Source organism: Melopsittacus undulatus, chromosome 5 (assembly GCF_012275295.1).
Source record: "Melopsittacus undulatus isolate bMelUnd1 chromosome 5, bMelUnd1.mat.Z, whole genome shotgun sequence".
Taxonomy (NCBI): domain Eukaryota; kingdom Metazoa; phylum Chordata; class Aves; order Psittaciformes; family Psittaculidae; genus Melopsittacus; species Melopsittacus undulatus.
The window spans coordinates 81,436,037-81,455,992 of NC_047531.1; the positions used below are offsets into that span (position 1 = coordinate 81,436,037).

At 36.1% G+C, this 19,956-nt stretch overlaps 1 protein-coding gene across 1 annotated transcript in view; it reads right to left on the reverse strand.

Annotated features, from left to right (window-relative positions):
- Positions 1-2: 2 nt before the first annotated feature.
- BMAL2 (basic helix-loop-helix ARNT like 2) overlaps positions 3-19,956 on the reverse strand; it is a 36,233-nt gene continuing 16,279 nt past the window's right edge. The window contains exons 6-17 of the mRNA XM_034062936.1: positions 18,620-18,699; positions 17,791-17,883; positions 15,809-15,926; positions 14,839-14,982; positions 12,949-13,189; positions 11,932-12,038; positions 11,184-11,334; positions 9,982-10,037; positions 9,092-9,200; positions 3,800-3,887; positions 1,987-2,095; positions 3-726 (exon numbers count right to left, since the gene is read on the reverse strand). Coding sequence (XP_033918827.1) covers positions 590-726; positions 1,987-2,095; positions 3,800-3,887; positions 9,092-9,200; positions 9,982-10,037; positions 11,184-11,334; positions 11,932-12,038; positions 12,949-13,189; positions 14,839-14,982; positions 15,809-15,926; positions 17,791-17,883; positions 18,620-18,699 — 1,433 coding nt within the window. The 3' untranslated portion in view covers positions 3-589. The remainder of the gene's footprint in view (positions 727-1,986; positions 2,096-3,799; positions 3,888-9,091; positions 9,201-9,981; positions 10,038-11,183; positions 11,335-11,931; positions 12,039-12,948; positions 13,190-14,838; positions 14,983-15,808; positions 15,927-17,790; positions 17,884-18,619; positions 18,700-19,956) is intronic.

A 19,956-nucleotide genomic window follows, 5' to 3' on the forward strand; every position in this document is an offset into this window, starting at 1 on the left:
TCCTTGCTCCCAGAGCTGTATGCTTTATTTTTACTTTTGACTACAAAAATTGCACTTCTGAAAAGGACAAGGAATCACAAACTGCTTCATTCAAGAATTACAATACCTTATTTTACAAGTGTAGTGTGTGCAATTCATCATTTCAGTGAAATTTAATAGTTACAAATAAACTGTGTAAGTACAGTACATTCTACAGAAAGCAACATGGATAATCAATAGTCTACCATTTGAAAGAAAAACAATAAATAAAAGGTTTAAGTATTAAAACTAAGAAAAAGTATTCCTGTACACTGTACAGTACCTTTTGGTTAAAGCTTCTTAGCAAAAATATAGTGTTTTAAGCATTCCAGTTACAGATGGTTCAATATTAAAATTTCAAGGTTTCCCCATCATGAAAAAAATATTGCATTTTTCCATAGGTGCATCAGAAGAAACTGTCTCTCTCTGAACAAGGCTTCAGTCTTTAGAAATCTATAGACAGTAAGTATGAATTCAAATGAGACATTACAAAATTATAATACAGTACTGAGGATGTATGGTTGTTGTGCATTACGGATCTTACATTCCTTCTTATTTTGAAAAAGCAAAACTAGAGAGCCCATTGTATATCACTGAGTTCCACTGGATCCCCAAGTCCCCCATCAGCCTCCAAGTAGTTCATAAGAGCTGTCATAGTAGTGTCATCATTTTCACACATTGCATCAAAGTCCAGCTGAGAATTACCACCTATAAAAATATTGAAACATTAATGTAAGCAATACAAAGCATGAAGAATATGGTAACTTTCAAAACATATTTGTTTTTAAACAGCACCTTCCTTTGAAGTCAAGGCAAACATGCATTAAAAAAAATAAGCAATAAAAATAATGGCTATCCACAAACAGTTACAAGGACACAGATAACTTAAGACTATGACTAAAGTCTTCGGCTGATCCCTTGGACTACCTCCAACTGCTAGCTAACAAAACTTGTATCCATGCAGTAAAGTTCATGTCACTGAAGTAGAAAACTGCATTCTACTCTATGTCACTTTAGTGGGAAACATAGTTGTGTACCTGAATTCTCATCTGATGTACTCTGCCAGATGAACTCCTGAACCTTAACAGTTACTATGTGTTAGCTCTAGAAATAAACACTATACCCTTGCCCTTAACAAAAGGTAAAATGCTTTAGCTCAAGTATCAATGAAAAACATTTCCTTGCCTATCTTAGATAACTGTTGTTGGTTTGGATCTTTTTCAAACACTTATTTGAGGATTAGTTAGGGGTTTTTTTCCCTTTGGATTTTTTTTATACAAAGAGCTCATAGCAAAACTGGAAGAAAGTTGTATGCTATAAATACATAAAGCTCTAGTAATGAAAATGAAAGAGGGAGATGGAAAAGTTTCTAAGAGATGAGATACAGCATAAGCATAAACCTTACTTTAATAGCACTTTGCCTTTTATATTAAAACCAACATAGTAGAATTCTCCTCTTACAAGGCCAGGGAATTCTATATCCAGACAAACTGCTGCTTTAGTGCACACTTGAACTAAGGGATATGGAAAAATAAAATTCTTCTAAAACATTTTGACTAGCCCTTTGTATTGACTATTCGCAGCTTGCAGTGAAGAGATGAAGTGCATAAAGGACAGAAGTTTACAAGTTCACAAACTACAACCAGTTCCATTACATTGCACTGAAATTCTCTATTTTCCGGAGAGAGAACTAGTAAGTATCTAATTAAAACCATGGCATGCAAGAATGCAATGGTAAATTTCTATTATACAATGTTATTTTTGTCACAAAATTCAACCACTGGTCAAACTTTGCTGCTTGCCTTCCAATGATAAGACAACAGTTTTAAGAGTCCTTTCCTCTTCAGACAGACAAACGTCTTTACAATTTATATATGGTTGTAAAGTTGTGCACTCAAAAATTACACCATTATCAGAAATGTCTTCAGGTGCAACCCTCAAAATACCTACAAGAGCAACAAAACTTACAGAGGAGAGGTTCATTACTGGGATATGGACTAGCACCCTGGTTTTGTTCTGAAGTCTCTGTAACTTCTGATTCCGAAGGACATAACTGAATCAACTCCTTATTTGGCACCTGAAAGAACAGAAGTAGTAAAAAGGACATAATTAAATCCTGAATTTAGTCACTATTATTACATTTCATAAACTTAGATCACTGTCAAGGTATTAAGAACTAAATAAATTAAGACTATGCAGATCTACTGCATTTAAGAATAATTTTTACATAGCACTGGACTTGGCTTAAGTAAAAGGTGCTACTTATACATCTATATAAGTACACTTTACAGTGATGGCATCTTCTTTGAGGGTTCAGTACTCAGCAACTAGATCCAGAACAACAAACTGTACTGATATATACATTCCATGTCTTGTACCATAAACTACAAATTCCCAGTGACATCATGTTTGTCAATGTTGACACATTCTAGCTAAAAGATAAACAAAAAAAGACCCTCATACCTCCCATGTTCTATATACATTAAAGCATATGAATTATAAACTTTTCTCTATTGTTTTGCATTTTGTTACCATCATGATAAAAACCTTTGCTCTTCAGAAAAATTAGGCTAGCAGCAATAGAGACAGAAGTCATTCTAACTCAAACATACCAGGAAAAAACCCCAACCTTTTTAAAAACCTTTTGTTATTTGTTTCATGTAACTCAATCATGCAATTTAGCAGAAGAGGTTTCTTGAGCTGCCTGACCTGTGCATATTCTACTAGGAAATTAATAAAGTTGCAATGCCTTCGAAAGCATTTTAGGAACAAATGGGATATCAAAGTATAAAATAAAGAAAACCCTTCAACGATTACAATGAAATTATACTTATGATGAGATGCCACAAGACTTAAGAGAGTTCAGTATATATGAATTCAACCAACTCTTAGGGAGAAAAACCTGCACTAAGGCATACGAGAACTGGTCATAAAAAAGGAAGGAAGCCAAAACAATCCCTAGTTCAGAATGGAATTGTTAGGAAACGAACATTGCAATGGGAAGACAAACTGTCTTTAAATGGAAAAAAAATACATTCAAAGAAATGCTGGTGGAGAAGTAAATGTCTTTTCATACAGTGCACAACACACAACACACCATATACTGAAGAAAATATCTAATTATTCCATAGGTATGGACAATATCTATGATAGTTACAGTTTGTGGTGTTACCAGCACTACTAGATTAGCAAAACAGCATATTCTATCAATTTTTAAAAGACTAAGTTTTTAATCTTTTTCATTTTTACTTTTTTTCTAAGTAAAACTTGGAAACATTCAAGAACTGAGAACATACAGCAAAGACTTTTTAGAAGGGTCTTCAAGAACATTAGAGGGACAAGTTAGAGAAAACAAGAACTGATATTTTCTTTATATTTAGGCTGTCAACAGGTAAAGACATTTCTACCCTCTGACAGTTTTTTAGCAGAAGTTTTAATGCAATTCCAAATTCAGAAAAGTCCTCATCACATGAATCACATTCATGTTTAGCATATTGGTAGAGCTTCAGCAGAGATCCTAATAACTGAGTGGAGACTGCAGTGCTCTCAGCCTTGGGAATAGACCTCTTAAGACTAGAACTGATGCCCCTGTAAGTGAGGTTGGAACTTTTACTGCTGTCACATCTCTCAAAAGATGTTCACAGTTGTCAGGTAGTTGGGCAATACCTTCCAGAGCCTTTCACAAGAATGTAAGTCATGGTAATTTCATTTCAACATAGGCTTTAAGCTATCTGACATTAGTGTTTTATTTTCACATTTTTACAGGCAGTGACATACTCACATTGCTGCAGTTTACAGTTAAAGCTGGAGAAGGTGACTTTCTCAAGAGATGTGATGGACTTAATTCCTCAGATGGTGAAGAATGTAACCTAAAATGGTATATGTTTAGTTGATTTACCAAGTGACATTGATCATCAACTGAAAAATAGCCTATTGCAGAACCCACCACACCTCCCCAGTGATGAAGCACAAGCCAACTAATCTGAGACAATGCTGTCTTAAGTTCTCCTGAAGATTCCAAATCTCCTGCTCCAGGTTTTGATAACAGAAAGAGATCAATAAAGGCCAATGGTCATAATTACTTGAGCACACTTTTATTTTTTCTGTTGAATCACCAGCACTGACAGATCAAAGAGTAACAGGTTTCAGAATCATGCACACTGAGACAAATAGGTACATTTCAAATACATCTAGCATACAGACAACATAAGGAGGTTCTGCTAAATGGCAGAGAGAAAACAACACATCCTTCTAATGTTCCCTGTACTATTATTTTGTTATACTTGTCTTTCCATTTTTCAAATTATTCAACTAAAATACTTTTTTTTAGCAGAATTCTTTGAGATACTGCTCAACTTCCCTCACCAAATGTGCCTGATACGAAATTAACAATGAAAGTCTTGCATCATGGCACTTGAATAGCTTGCTCCCATAGAATCATAGAATAGTTAGGGTTGGAAAGGACCTTAAGATCATCCAGTTCCAACCCCACTGCCATGGGCAGGGACACCTCACACTAAACCATATCACCCAAGGCTTCATCCAATCTGGCCTTGAACACTGCCAGGGATGGAGAATTCACTACCTCCCTGGCCAACCCATTCCAGTGCTTCACCACCCTAACAGTAAAGAATTTCTTCCTTATATCAAATCTAAACTTCCACTGTTTAAGTTTTAAACCGTTATCCCTTGTCCTGTCACTACAGTCCCTAATGAATAGTCCATTCCCAGTATCCCTGTAGGCCCCCTTCAGATACTGGAAGGCTGCTATGAGGTCTCCACGCAGCCTTCTCTTCTCCAGGCTGAACAGCCCCAACTTTCTCAGTCTGTCTTCATACAGGAGGTGCTCCAGTCCCCTGATCATCCTCATGGCCTCCTCTGGACTTGTTCCAACAGTTCCATGTCCTTTTTATGTTGAGGACACCAGAACTGCACACAATACTCCAAGTGAGGTCTCATGAGAGCAGAGCAGAGGGGCAGGATCACCTCCTTCGACCTGCTGGTCACGCTTCTTTTGATTCAGCCCAGAATACGGTTGCTTTCTGGGCTGTGAGCACACACTGAAGCTGGCTCATGTTCATTTTCTCATCAACCAACACCCCAAAGTCCTTCTCTGCAGGGCTGCTCTGAATCTCTTCTCTGCCCAACCTGTAGCTGTGCCTGGGATTGCTCTGATCCAGGTGTAGGACCTTGCACTTGTCATGGCCCCATCATAGAAGGCCACCAAATTGGTCATGCAGGATTTCCCCCTAGTGAAGCCATGTTGGCTGTCACCAAACACCTTGTTGTTTTTCATGTGCCCTAGCATGCCTTCCAGGAGAATCTGCTCCAAGATTTTGCCAGGCACAGAGGTGAGACTGACTGGTCTGTAATTCCCTGGGTCATCCATTTTCCTCTTCTTGAAAATGGGGGTTGTATTTCCCTTTTTCCAGTCATCAACTACCATCTACCCTTGCTCTCCCTAACTCCCAAAGGACAAGTCTATAGAAAAATTGGGGTACTCTGGATGCTTCTGTTTCTGTCACTTCATCAGATCTGAAATGTGCTAAGGCATTGGAGGAAAGATAGAAAAAGGATGAATAAACAGCCTATCGAGAGCTGTTTGTGGTGAATATTTGTTAGTTCCCTATATTCCAATTTCTCATGTGCCATTTGATAAGCAGTACTGACATCTCTAAAAGTCAGGAGTGAAACTCCAGACTGAATACACTGTTTTAATTGCATTGCTGTAACTGAACTGATGAGTCATCAGATGCCAATTCAATTCAAATATGGCTGTAAATAGAGTTGTAGGCATAGTCCTGGAGTTTTTAAGAAAACTTGATGATGCCTGATGCACAGCTTGAGAACCATCTGTACCTTATTGGTATTAAAAATGCAGAGAGCAGATTCAGGTAATAAATGCACTCATCCTACTGAATTAGGTTTGTAGTCAGGAAGGTATTTGATGAAAAGCAGGTGGTGTTATCCTTCATTGATCACTCTTTTGTCCTATTCTGATTTCCTCAGTGTGTGCAAAATGATAACCTAATTTCATACAAATGAGAAATGAAGAAAGAGCATGAAGTTCTGCTCTTCAGCAGGAAAGAAACATAGCCTCGTTTTCAGCAACAACTCTGGAAAACTGAACTTAATCTGGGGGCAAGCAACTACATCCAGACATTTCCAGAAACTGTCAATTCTTACAGACTGCTTGTGGTTCTTAAAAACACAAATAGCAGAACTTTCAAGGTGTAGCTTTGAAGAAGATTTTTGCACGAATTCATTAATTCTTTCATCATTCAGCAAATTTAGTATTTATCTACTTCAACTTGTTTCCTTAAGCTGATAACACACACATGCTCACATGGATAAGCACTTTTCAGCAAAAGTCAGGTCATCCCAACCAAGAACATCACATGGAGGTGACTGAAGCATCCAGAACAAGAGTCAAATTAAGCTCTCAGGTCATGCCTGGGATCTTAACAGTCAGAGATGAGAACTTCTGCCAACTTCTTCAGTCTTCAGAAAGATATTAATAGATTAATTTTATTATTAATAAGTGACTCTCCTTCTGTCTAGGTGGTACTGATGAGAGGACTTTAACAATGGTATTTCCAAAATGCAACACCCCATCTTCACTGCTGCTGGTATCAATCCTTTTTTTGTTGCTAGTGCTTTTCTTCCTCCTTTCTGGAGAATTCCACCAACCTGCCAACATGCCTTGTGGTGGACTTCATTTCTATTGTTGTTAAGTAGCAATTTCTTTCATCACAACTGAAATATTTATTCTTTTCTTCCTTGCATTGAAAATTAATGTTTCCCTGTACAATTTGACTATTCTAGTAAAAGGATGTGGCTTCACAGTTGGAATGCAATTCCAGGATAATGGAAACAGAGTAAGAGATGTCTACCACTGTCACTCATTACATTCTTCAGCTCTGACCACTGTTTTCACTGTTTCAGAAAATTAAATACTTTTTTCTGATGAAGAGACAGCTGAAAAGATGATGGTAATCCTGGACTTCAGCATGGATTTATGAAAGGCAAATCACACTTAACCAACCTGACAGCCTTCCACAAGTAGGTGACTAGCACAGTGGATGAGAGGATGGTACTGGATGATGTTGATGTTAACTTCAGTAAAGCTTTTCACACTTTCCCTTAACAACCTCACAGGCAAGCTGATGCTTACTTCTGAAACAGCAGAAACTGAGTAAGTGATGGCATACTGGATATACCTATAGACTGGAGGACAACAGGCAGTGCAGCTCTGCTGAAAGAGATTTGGGGCTTTTGGTTGATAAGCTCAATGTTAGTCAAAAACATACCCTGACAGCCAAGTGGTATCCTGAGGTGCTTAAAGCACCAGTCAAAAGAAGGGATTGTCCCACTATACTTAGCATTGGTGTGGCCTCACCTGAAGTACTGTGTACCGATTTGGGCTCCACAATATAAGGATATAAAAATATTAGAATGTGTCCAAAGGAGAGCAACAAACATGGCAAAAAGACTAGAGGGCATGACTTCTGAGGAACAGCTGAGGATACTGGCTTTGTTCAGCTCAGAGGAGAATAAGAGGTGACCCCATTACTGTCCATGACTTCCTTATAATGGAGAGCAGAAAGGAAGGTGCTGATGTCTTTTCTCTGGTGTCCAGCAGCAGGACGTGGGGAATGGCTTAAAGCTGTACCAGGGAAGATATTAAGAAGATCATCTTCACTGAGAGGATGGTCAAGCACTAGAACAACCAGAGAAGTGGTCATGACCCCACACCTGTCAATATTCAAGAACTGTTTGGACTTCACTCTTAAATACATGATTTAACTTTAAGCTACCCCATGTAATGTCAAGAGTTGGACTTGATTCTCATTGGTCCTTTCCAAATCAGGATATTCTAGGATAGAGACCTATTCCTTATACCATCACCATTGTTGCCAAAGCTGATGTACTTCTTCCTGGAAGATTTAGTATTACTACTTTTTTAGATTCAGTTGCAAAAATGCAAGCAGAAAGAACTACGTGGGACCCTGAAACGCACTGCTCTACAGACAAAAAATATCTTGGCATTCCTTTAACCAGTACTGGAATTATAAGATCTAAAGTCTGAGGGACAGCTTCATTACCCAAAAACTAAGACTTACAAAACTTCTCCTGTGCTGATGATAGTATCGTTATCCTAAATCTGACCTTAACAAAAGTAGTTAGATCTGATGAAGCCTTAATTCCTGAAAGAGTTGTGAGTGAAACAGACTTTTTCTGCGCATGTGTGTCCCAAAGTCATGAAATTAGGGGGCTCAGAGACTTTTTATAAATTGTTTTTAGACAACAAATGATCCAGTACAAACTGACATAGAGTAATACGGCAAGTCAGGCACCACACAAAAATACTCTGGGTACACACCACAAAAACATACTTAAGATATCTTCACATTAAAATTATGTTTCTTCCTTTCAAATTCGTTGCCTAAGCTGCGTACCTGATAACAATAGTTAGTTTTAAAAAGGCCAATCTTTAATTCCCAATTTGAATCTTGTATGGATTCCCCTTTGGAATGATGCAGTGAGGTTTTTTTTAGTCCATGGCTGGGTATGGGAGGGAATTGTGCTATCACTTTAGCCTGCATTCAGGATAACCAGGCAAAGGACAATACAGGCTATGAAAGTGCTCCACTGGGTACTGTTTCAAGGAAGGTTCTCCTAGCAGAGCAGCGCTATCAGAAAAATACAAACATTACTCACAGACAACTGATTTTCTATTCCCAAATGATTTATCTATCCATTTCAACATCATGTGAAGCAGCTGCACCACAGTTAACACTTTTGAAGTCACAATTAAATAATACTTTCATTAACAAAGGAAGCTGCATGCCTAGAACAAACTTATTTATCGACATCAGTGATATTTTCTGACATGCATGAGACTAATGTTAGATTATAATCAATCAGTACCTCATACAGCCACTGCTCAACCTAATAATATTTATACATATAACACAATAAAAGTGTAACTTGAACAATCCTCATATACTGCCGTATACCTCTTCTCTACCTTTACTTAAAAGCCTAATGTATGATATTAAGCATTCATTACCTTTGCAATTCTAATATTTCATTTGCAATTTCAGTTCCTATACTTCCGGCACCAAGAACTGTTCCAGAGGACATTCCAGGTACATTTACTAAAGACTGTTTTACAGCATCTACAGTTAAAACAAAACAAAAAGAAAGCCTTAAGTGTGTAGTGGTTTCATTACAGAGCAAGGACAATCATGCAAGGATTCATTTTAAAGCAGTTTTTGTTCTATATCTCTTATTTTCAGAAATGAAATTCTTTAAAACACTGACTCATGGGAGAGGGAGTTGTCTCATTTGTAATATGAAGATAAATGAATAATGTATTTGTGAAAACTCCTGATCTCCAGTAGTGAAATTAGCTTTAATCATTACCACCTCCAGTCTCTTACAGACAATTCAAAACACATGAAACAAAAAGCCCACTTAATTTTTTCACAAACAGAAAGCAGTTATTAAAAGGAACAATTTCAAGAGCAAAAATAAAAAGCCTTATATAAAAAAAGATAAAAACCTTATGTAAAAAAGATAAAAATACATAGAAATCAGAATCCATGAGCAGCAGAACAATATTAACAAAATATATATCAGTATCAGCATCACCTTCTATTCTATAGGTAAACTCATATAGTACAATTGCATCTCTTCAGAAAACAAGGCAAAATATGAACAGAGGCTGTTGCAGAGTTATAATATCCTATCTTATAGTAGCTATAGTAGAAACTGCTAGAAGGAAAAGATGTGATATAGGCTTTTCTGATCAGAGTTATGTAAATGATATGAATTAGGATGCTGTAACTAGAAATTTTCACCAGAATTAGCTCTGAAAACAATTAGTATTTCCTTGCACACAACCTAGAATAAAAAAGATTCCATGCACCTATGATAACTGTAAGAAGTGATACTTGCCTTCTGCAGGCTGGGAACTGTAGAGGACCTCATCTTCAGCTGACTCGTTATGACCTCTAAGATTTAAATAAATTCAATTATTTTAAAGATCCCAAATCAGCAAGTTTTTCACAGGGAAACCCCAGCATATTTATGTTTGATTTCAACAAGAATTTTACACAGAGGAAAAACTAACATCCTCAAACCAGTAACATGTTTCTATGTTCAATACTTTGTACTGTTTCTGAAGCATTGGGTGAAATATCATTTTCACTTGTTCTCCAAATAAAGGAAGGCCAATATAGTTGTCTGCGTACCACGACAAGAGAACAAGAACACTCTAGTTGCTACTAGGAGGCAGACCAGCTAACCAGAAAAAACTGCTACAAGGACAGGTCTTTCACCAGCAGCCTCTGCCTACCTTCCTTCCTCCAGACAGCTGCAGATGCCCAGAGCCCAAGGGCAGGTAAAAGGGGCCTTTTGGCTGTTGGATAGCATAGACTGCCTTAACTGCTCTTCTCTGTCCTCTTGAAGAAAAATGACATGGCCAAAACAGACATGTTGACTTAAGACATGAACCAGCTACAGAATTGGTAAAAACCTCTTCTGACAACTTTGTCCCCCTCTCAAAAACCCAGGCACTGGCAAAGATCCTCAGGATCATGGGAACTATCAACCCAAATTATAGCTCATTTGCAAGCCACAGAAAATGAAAAAGAATTAAAGAATTAAATACAGATTTTAGTGTCTCACAGGTTCCTCCCTGGCAATCAATTTGGAGATGATCTTTTTGTCCTGCCTTGCATTTCTACAGTCTATCAGTTATGCAGTAGGTAGGGTAACATTTAAAATTAGGTCAACTGACATGCAGTCTTGTAAAACTCAGAGGGAAAAGCAGAACTAACTTCACATTTCCATTTATTCATATCTACTTTTCTTAAAAGAGCCTTCATTTCTGCCTTTAAAGGAATCTTTCACCGCTTTTAACTTATTTCTTTTTCTACTGGGAAATAGCAGAGTTTTCAGGTCAAATCCATGACTTAAGCCTGAAATAAAGATAACTGGTGAAGGCAAAAAAATGTTCTTCCAGGTTACTCAACCACTTTTTGCACAGTGCAGATATTTTCTAGTCTTGCTCTGCTTCTTAAACAGGTTGCTTCCTGTTAATGCTAACTGTAATTAAGACAAAAAGATAACATGGGGAGGTTATATGAATTACTTACAATACCACAGTGTTGTTTGATACAATGTATTCCAGTTCTTTGGTCCACGGATTCATGAAACTAAACCACTGACTCTTTAAAGTAACAAAAGTCCCATCTTTTGCTCTAAATTTGTAGGAATTTGTAAATACTTTTTCTTTATTCTGCAACACTAAATAAGAAAGGAAAGTTGTAATCACCATATTTATTCTTGGAAAGATAAAGTTTAATAACAATAAAAATCTGTTTCATAGCATCATAAAACCAAAACTGCTTTGATGGCCAGTAACACAAATTAAATGCCAGAACTAGTGGCAGGACAGGACCCTTGCTAAAACCAAACTATAGTTTCAGCAATGTTATTAATCTTAACTTAAAGCCCAAGTAGTACTGTTCTGCAAACCACTAGTAGGAAGCCTCCTGACTTCGTGAACTTTCATAATCAGTGTCTCTAATTGTATGATTAGCACACTTGCTTTTCAGGATTTTTTCCTCATTCTTTTAAAGAACTGAAGCAGAGGGTTGAAAGAATCATTAACATTATTCCCTTGCAATTAAAGCACCGCACCAAGATCCAAGGCAACAGAAGTTTCTCTCTGCTTTTATTATAAGCTTTACGCAGGCATGTCTTAACATAGATGTGGAAAAGGACAATGCTAAGATTGTTTAGTTTTCTTAACTCTCAGCTTCTGATATTTTGATTTGTAGTGTTTTCACACAGCAGCTAAATGTAGTTGTAAGTACTCTGGGAAGACCAATTATTTTGTACCTTCTTTATGTTTTTCAGCTAGATGATTGTGATCATCTTGATGGCAGTACTCATAACATGAAGTTCCTAGAAGCTCTTGTGGCAGATACCCTAAAATTGCTGTTGCACTGTTAGAAATAAAAACATCAACTACAGTGGATTCAAACAACTGCAAAGCTGTTTTCTTCAGTATCAGATAAAGCAGAAAATGAATATGTAAAGAAATAGATGCTTGTATTCATGTTTGGGAAAAAGATACAGCATTAGTATAGCTCTAGAACAACAGGAAATATTATTTGCTGGAAATTATCCATTTGCAAGGAATGACAATTTAAAGACAAATAACAGTGTTTAAACATGCAAACCACAAGTACACACAAAATAATTTAATCATTAGGTCTTCCCATTAGACAGTCACTGGTCACGTAGAAGGAGTCATTAAAAAACAACCAACCAACCACTAGCTGAATTCTGCTCTGCCACTTTAAGGAACAGATTTAAACTGTCACTTCCAGATGGCAGACAAGATGACTGAAAGCAATAAAAAGCTTCTAGTGACAATAATGACTCAGTCTCTACATCAAATAAAAGTCTGCTATAGGAAATTCAGGATATAGGAACTTCACTTTCACTTCTAATGAAATAATTTGGCATCTCATTTAGATAGAATGCATTTGCTCCAAATAGTAAGATTTAAAGAAGTATAATTTTTGGTGAAGCATTTATTGCTTAAGTCATATACATCCCTATGAAGCTCTAACTTGAGATTTTTTCTTTATGAATAAGTTAAATACATAAGTGCATTTTATGACATTTTAATCTTGCTACCTCACTTTTTCCTACAGGACAATACACTTACTTTTATACATTACATTTTGTTTGACAAAAAACCAAAGTGCAACTACTCATAGATTCAAAATGAATTGCACCTAAAAACTTTATCCTGTCTGAGAAATCACAGTTCTGATCAAAAGGATGAGAAAATTTAACTGGTGGTGCCATTGTCCCTTTCTCTTCATTAAAGAACAAAATGCTTACCGCTGATCTACATAAACAAATTTTCCATCCATGGCAAACCGTGTAACGAATTCTGTTGCTTTGACTTTTATCTCTCCACTCTTCTGTGGAACAATATAAGGGTGTAGCCTCCCAATTGCAACAAGACAGTTAAAGTTACTACTGTCCTTTTCCACATCAGTTTCCTCTTCTACTCCCACCTCATTAGGAGGCCAGTTCTTCATATACCCAGTGCAATGAATGGTACAGTATTTTCTGTGATCTAATGAAAAGCAATGAAATAAGAAGCAGTTATGGTTCAAAAAGTAAACTGAATTATCTTCTTTTATTCTGGTCACTGTAAGACCACAGCAACTGTATTTTAGGCTTACCTAAAACAATTGTACAAAACGACAGATACTTTTACAGAGAACTTTTTAACTAATTTTTTACAACTTAATTTTGGCTTACCTGGAGAGAACACTTCTAACCCTATGTAAGATTTAGGAAGATTAAGTTATAGGTGTTGGCAGTTCAAACATAGTCTCATAGAAATAAAAGTAAACCAACAGTCTAGTAACCCACAGATAACATTCTCTTTGTATGGTTGCATATCTATTGTGAATGAAAATAAACCAGAGAGGCTCTCTGTAGCTTCCAAATCAATTCATCTTCTGTGAACATGATGACCTTAACATACTGCAATTGCTAAAAGAATTGGTCAAGAGAGCAACCCAAAACAACCCAGCTTGTTTTCTATTTATCTCAGGCTTCTGGAATCCTCAATTCTCTGGGAACACAAATATTTTATAAGTCTTAAATTACAGCTTACACTGTCATTCATCCCTATGGCTGGTAGACCCTCTGCTGCCTATATAACATACAAACACCCCCATATGCACCAAGGCATAGAGATGAAATTATGTGTCCTGAGCTATCTTTTTTGAACTATCTTCCAAAAAATTGCCAGAGAATTCTTGATACCTCCATTCTGAACAAATTATGCTTTACACAGATTCGATTTCCTATCAACTATGCAAAATGAAAAGATGAATTATCTACTATGACTTCATCACAATTTCTCAGATTGTCAAAGCACCTTCTCTGAATACTGCTTTCCTGAAAAACATTTGTAACAGTTAAATTCTTATCTCACACCAAGTTATCTGGCACACCAAGGGAGACTGAATTCTATTTACTTACAATTACAGACTTATTTTAACATTTACTATTGTATAGCATATCTCAACAGTAACAGGTTACACTGAAAAACAAAAGTGGGAGGATTTATTCAAACAATTTCAGCACACCTTTGCAAAAATCAATACTAAGGTATTAAACAGAAGCTGGAAATTACATTTTTAAAAGATCCGTTCACTGAAAAGCTTACAAGAGTCAACTGCTGTACAGGAATACCAAAATACGAAGTAGATTAAAACTATTGCAAAAATAATGGAATTACACTGATAAGTTAACTTCTAATAGTAAAGGAAAAAAATATTCATACTTGTAAGTACACAACACAAAAAGTAAATGAAAAAGTTGTTTTACTTGCTTTTTTCCTTCAAAACAGTAGATTTTGCAGGCCTTATTCACACAGATATCTTCAAGACACACGTTATTTAGTTTTCTCCTTCTGATCTGCTCCAGTGCTTTAAAAAATTACCCTGACTTCTAAAATTTGACTACAACAAACCACGCACTCTTAACCAGCCACTGTAACTCAGGTTCCTCTCTCCTTCTTTTCCAGGAGTAAATAGGGAGGAGAAAGAACACAATTAAACCGTTTTTCAAACCGTGTCTCTAGTATGTATCTACACTCTTTACAGCTACTTTTAGTGATAACTACAAGGGTCACACTACTGACTCAGAACTTGAACATACCAAATCTCCAGGCAGAAAGCTCCCGCCTTATCTACACTGTTTGGGTACCTTTCTTATTTGGGTTGGGCACGCATTCCTTTTCTTCTTTGACTGTGGTCCTGCTACATTTTATCCGACAGAAGAAGGAACGTCGAGCACCAGAATTCAGTCGAACTGGTCCGGCTTGAAAATCTGTGTGTACTTGCAAGCCAGCTTACAAAAGTTCAGTAAAATAGTTTAAAAAACCCAAATAAACAAAATCCAACAATAAAACTTCAGAATACAAGACTTTGTTTTCATTTCAGCTTCCAATACATTCTCCTTACTGTTTGCCTGTCTACATTTGTCCTTACAATTAAAAATGAGAAAAGTTTAACTTAAATAGGGCTCAGAAAATGTGACTGTCACACAGATTCAAAAACTAGAAAGTACTATGATACTATTTTTAAAGCCTCTTGATATTTTGAATGGTATTTTAATAAATATGATTTATAAACTTACAACTTCTATTCGGAACAAGGAAAAACTGCGAAGATGCTGATAAAAGCCAGCTATTAAATAGCTATTAGCTGCACAATACATAATGCTTTCCATATTAGAAATAACTGTAAACAAAATAAGATTTGGTTAAATTAGGATTGACACTTAGCATTTTCAGAGAAGACAGTGATTCTTGATATTGAAGTATTTTATCCCATGTTCGACTACATCAGGTCTTTTGTATTGACAAGACCTATCAAATACAAGAAAAAAAAGTAGTATGCCTGGTAGGAAGAGCATCAGAGCACATCTTGCTAAATGTTTAACAATGCAGGTTTCAGTAATTCTTATTATCTAAAAAAAGTCTTTTCTGGGCTAGCTTTGAAACTGTAAATGCATTCTAAGCAGCAGATAAGCAGTCAAATATGTTTGGTTCATAGAAATTATACCTCAAGTTTGTACATCTATGCACATATAAACACCCTACTATAGCCTGTATAGTAACTAGATATATTAACATGTCTTTAATAAAATCTGAGCACTTTCAAATATGACTTACTTTTCCCATCTACGAGCTTCTCCCTCGGAGAGACATCCGAAGAAGAAAGTTGCTCCTTGACTTTTGCAACATCTTTTGGATGCAAGTAATCAAACAAACTCTGTCCAATTAAACTGGCCTATTTAAAACAAAACAAAACCCAAAACCACCACCCCCAAAAAAGATATAAGAACCACATCATTTTAGAACATGACCCTACACATACTACTTTTCTCAGAAAAACAACTTTCTACACCATTAAAAGTCAAAACCCCCACTTAGTCTAACCATCAATATTTTGATCATCATTTAATTTGCCATTATTATTTTAAATATACATTTTTTTTATAAAAACAAGGTAGTAAAAGCAATTTTTTACTTCCCCTTTAAAAAACAGCAGATTTTAGCAGACATTAAAAAAGTTCTGTAAAATCAAATGTTCAAACATTTTATTTACACACATTATTTCTGTTAACAAGCAATATGCTAGATTTGAATTGCAACTAACTTTGGATCCACACTACTTGCTATGTGATCACTGCATACATAAAAAGAAGAGCAATTTTCCAATAAGCCAGAGTCAAAACTTAGTTTAATTAAAAGCACCTAAGAAAGCAGGATAAATGTACAGCCTCTTTTATTAGCCCAGTCCTTATCTAAACCAGTTACAAAGGGAAAATGCTTAAAGGGGCAATGACCATAAACTAAAACAACACAAGTTTCACCTCAACATGAGGAAGAACTTCCTTATGCTGAGGGTGGCAGAGCACTGAACAGGGGGTTGTGGAGTCTCCCTCTCTGGAGACATTCAAAACCCTCCTGGACACATTCCTGTGTAACCTGCTTTGGTGGCCCTGCCTTGGCAGGGGGTTGGACTGGATGATCTCCAGAGGTCACTTCCAACCCTAATGATTCTGTGATTCTGTACACCAGCCTTGTCAAAATATACAGGGTGACATTCATTACCTACAATGACTCACAAGTAAGTTAAGGAATTCATGCATTAATAAATCATATTCTCTGAACCTCTTTGGCTGGAACAGCAAAGATCTCATAGGTCTCGAAGCAGGCATGTCTGATGTTAGAAACTCAAAAAGATATTTTTTAGTCCTTCAGTAAAGTCAGTGCAGAAGTTTGATAAAAAATAAAAATACATCTCCTTTATGCTTGTTCCCATGATTCATTTTACTTTAATTTTAAAGGATATAGGTTTGGAGGTATGGATTTGGTTTGTTTTAAATAAAACATTTTTAAAAATCCACAAAACATATGTATTAGAGTCCAGATTGGTTACTCTTCTGCTTATGAAGAAAATGGAACATACCACAAAGGGTTTCAAAGTTATAGAACTAGTCAGATGGAAGCACCAACTATTCTAGCCTCTATTTTCAGAGAAGGAGTCATAAATACATGAACAAGTTATTATGCCTTGATTATTTGTTGTTATTGTCCATGATGTCCAATGTCAACTACTGTAAGGTAATTATATTTTTCCTATTTCTCTTCTTTTACAGGCTAAGATAAATCACAAGACCTTGGTTTCCTCCAAGAGTATCTACATGGATAGTTACCATGGATGAGGTGTTATGTAGTGCATCTGAGCATAAAGGCATTACCAAGGAAAGCTTTAATTAACTTCCACTACTGCAATTTTCCTTGGCCTAAAAAAAAAAACCCAACCCAAATCACTTCATCATTTAAAAGAAAATCTCTTGGAGATGTAAATGAGGACATCTTCAAATGATCCCTTCTCAACCTAGCAGTTTCCTTAAGGATGATCGATTGACATCTGGTGCTATTACTGAGGTCAGGATTACTGAGTAATAGCAGTTGCAAATATCCTGTTTCAGATATTCAGTTACTCTGAAGGAGGTTAAATCAAAGAAATTCCAAGGAATTATATACACGGACTGTTTATAGCAATATACATTAAAATGTAAAAGTTTAAATATTTCTAAGAAAATGCAAGGCAAAAGCAAACCAAGAAGCTCAGTTATAACCACCTGATCATAATTCAGTATTTTGCAAACCGATTCCGAGACAAACAAAATTTTTCCTCTGTTGCACCCAACCACAAATAGGAATCCATCTGCTGCCTGAAAACACAAGGATACCATATTTTAAAATATACATTTAAAAAATACAATGAATATTTATGACTACAAGGCAACATACTTTTAAACCTGATTTAATCAGCCAAATTATAAATCACACTAAAGAGCAACTAAGGTTACAAGGACCAAATCAGACCTTCAGCTACAGACAGCTAAAGTTTCTTAAACACAGCCTTGGGAAAAGAGGTAGCCAGCTGCAAAACAGCTTAACTTAGGAGTCATCTTACAGATCCTGGCAAACCCTGCTATTGCAGCAAAAGGAAAAAGAAAATAGCTGCAAATGAGAGAGTAAAGGGCTGTTGCTATAAGACAAAGTGCAAACCCAAAGATTTTCTTTAGGGTATCCTTTCTGCATCTTTTCCAAGATTTAAAAAATTAAAATTAAGGAGAGCAAACAACAAACTATATTTATGTGTAATTAAAAGCATTCTCTATACTTGCATACAGAATTCAATAGCAACATAAAAACCTGTATGCATTAAATATGTAGATTGCATACAAATTTATTATCCCTTCAGGGGTTGCTGTCTGTCATGCTCACAAATCACCTTCTGTACTACTTGATGGAAAAGCCTGTACAGTGTACAAAGTTTATGAACTTAACAAGTACAACAAAGCACTTGCCTGAAAAAAAAGATGGGAAAATGCTCTCCAACTAAACACTCAATGGCAAGCTTTAATGAGGACATAATTTAGCTGAAAGATACCTTCCACTTACCCTAAGGATTAACTGTCGGAGCTCATCATCCTTTAGAAATGAAGGTTTATACCGGACTTCTGTATAGGAGCTAGTGGAACCTGGTAAGTAGATTATTTGCAGACATAAAGTAAATTTAAAATGTAACTTCTGATGTTAACAGAGTTATACTTGGTTTGTATTTTAGATTTTTTTTGCAACCAAAATAGCTTAATTAAAGAAAATATAAAATATTATAAATGAGCTTCATAAACACATGCTAGTAACGAATAAGGGCACACCATCAGTTTTTTCTTGCCCTTCACTTGGCATAAACCAAGGAAACTTCTGTTCACATATCTTTAATGCACTGCTAAAGAAAGGGTATTATGAGAACTGAATTTTCTATAACCATTTCATAGGCCTATTTCAGAATCCTTAACATTCTCTTAATCTGAATAATTCCAATGTTTTCAATTGACTTCTGGCATGAATATTGCTTCATTAGCACTATATATCCCACAATCCATAAAACACTTTGTTGCAGTTAAATTAAAAGTGTCACTAAATGTAGTGAGACTGACTCACTACATTTACTGTTCTAGCACCCATGGCAAGTACTCAAAAATAACTTTTAACCATTAAAAGCATTTCCACAACTTCTTCTATGTATTTTTTGAAATAGCAGTTGAACCTTCCAGCAAATTTCAGCATTCACCATAATCTCACATAGTACCCTGTACTTTCTTAAAGCATTTCTTTTGAAGATACGTGTAACAACTGTCCCAGATAGAGTCCAGTTTTCATGTCCTATTGTTAAAATACTAATGCTTTGAGCTGAAGATTTCTTGTAGATAATTGCTTATACTGCAAGTGCAATTACTGCCCTGCTAATTTACCACAATATTTCTTTATGCAAAATTCTCCTCCTGCTTGGGCCAATGGAACTCTAGAAAATCCTTCCAACCTAAATTATTCTATGATTCTATTACTGTCAAGTTAGTAGAATAACTTGTCTCCTACACTCCTTTGACTTAATGGGGCCCTTATTAGATATGATTATTCATAACCAATTTTTTTTTTGCAATGCAGATAGCCTTTGATCTTTGCTTGCAGTTGACCAAATTATTATGCTGAAATAGTGCTGCCAAAAACCTGAAATCTTATTTGCTGCTGGTAGATTATGCAATATGCAACTTGTATTTGGATATTCCAGCACTAAACTATTCACTGAGATCCACGATTACTTTAAAGTTGCTAGCTGACTGAGAATACAGATTTTTGATACCTCTTTTTCTTGGTACTCTGTTGTAGTTTAACCCTAGCTGACAACCAAGCCCCATTCAGTTGCTCGCTCACTCCCCCCACCTCAGTGGAAT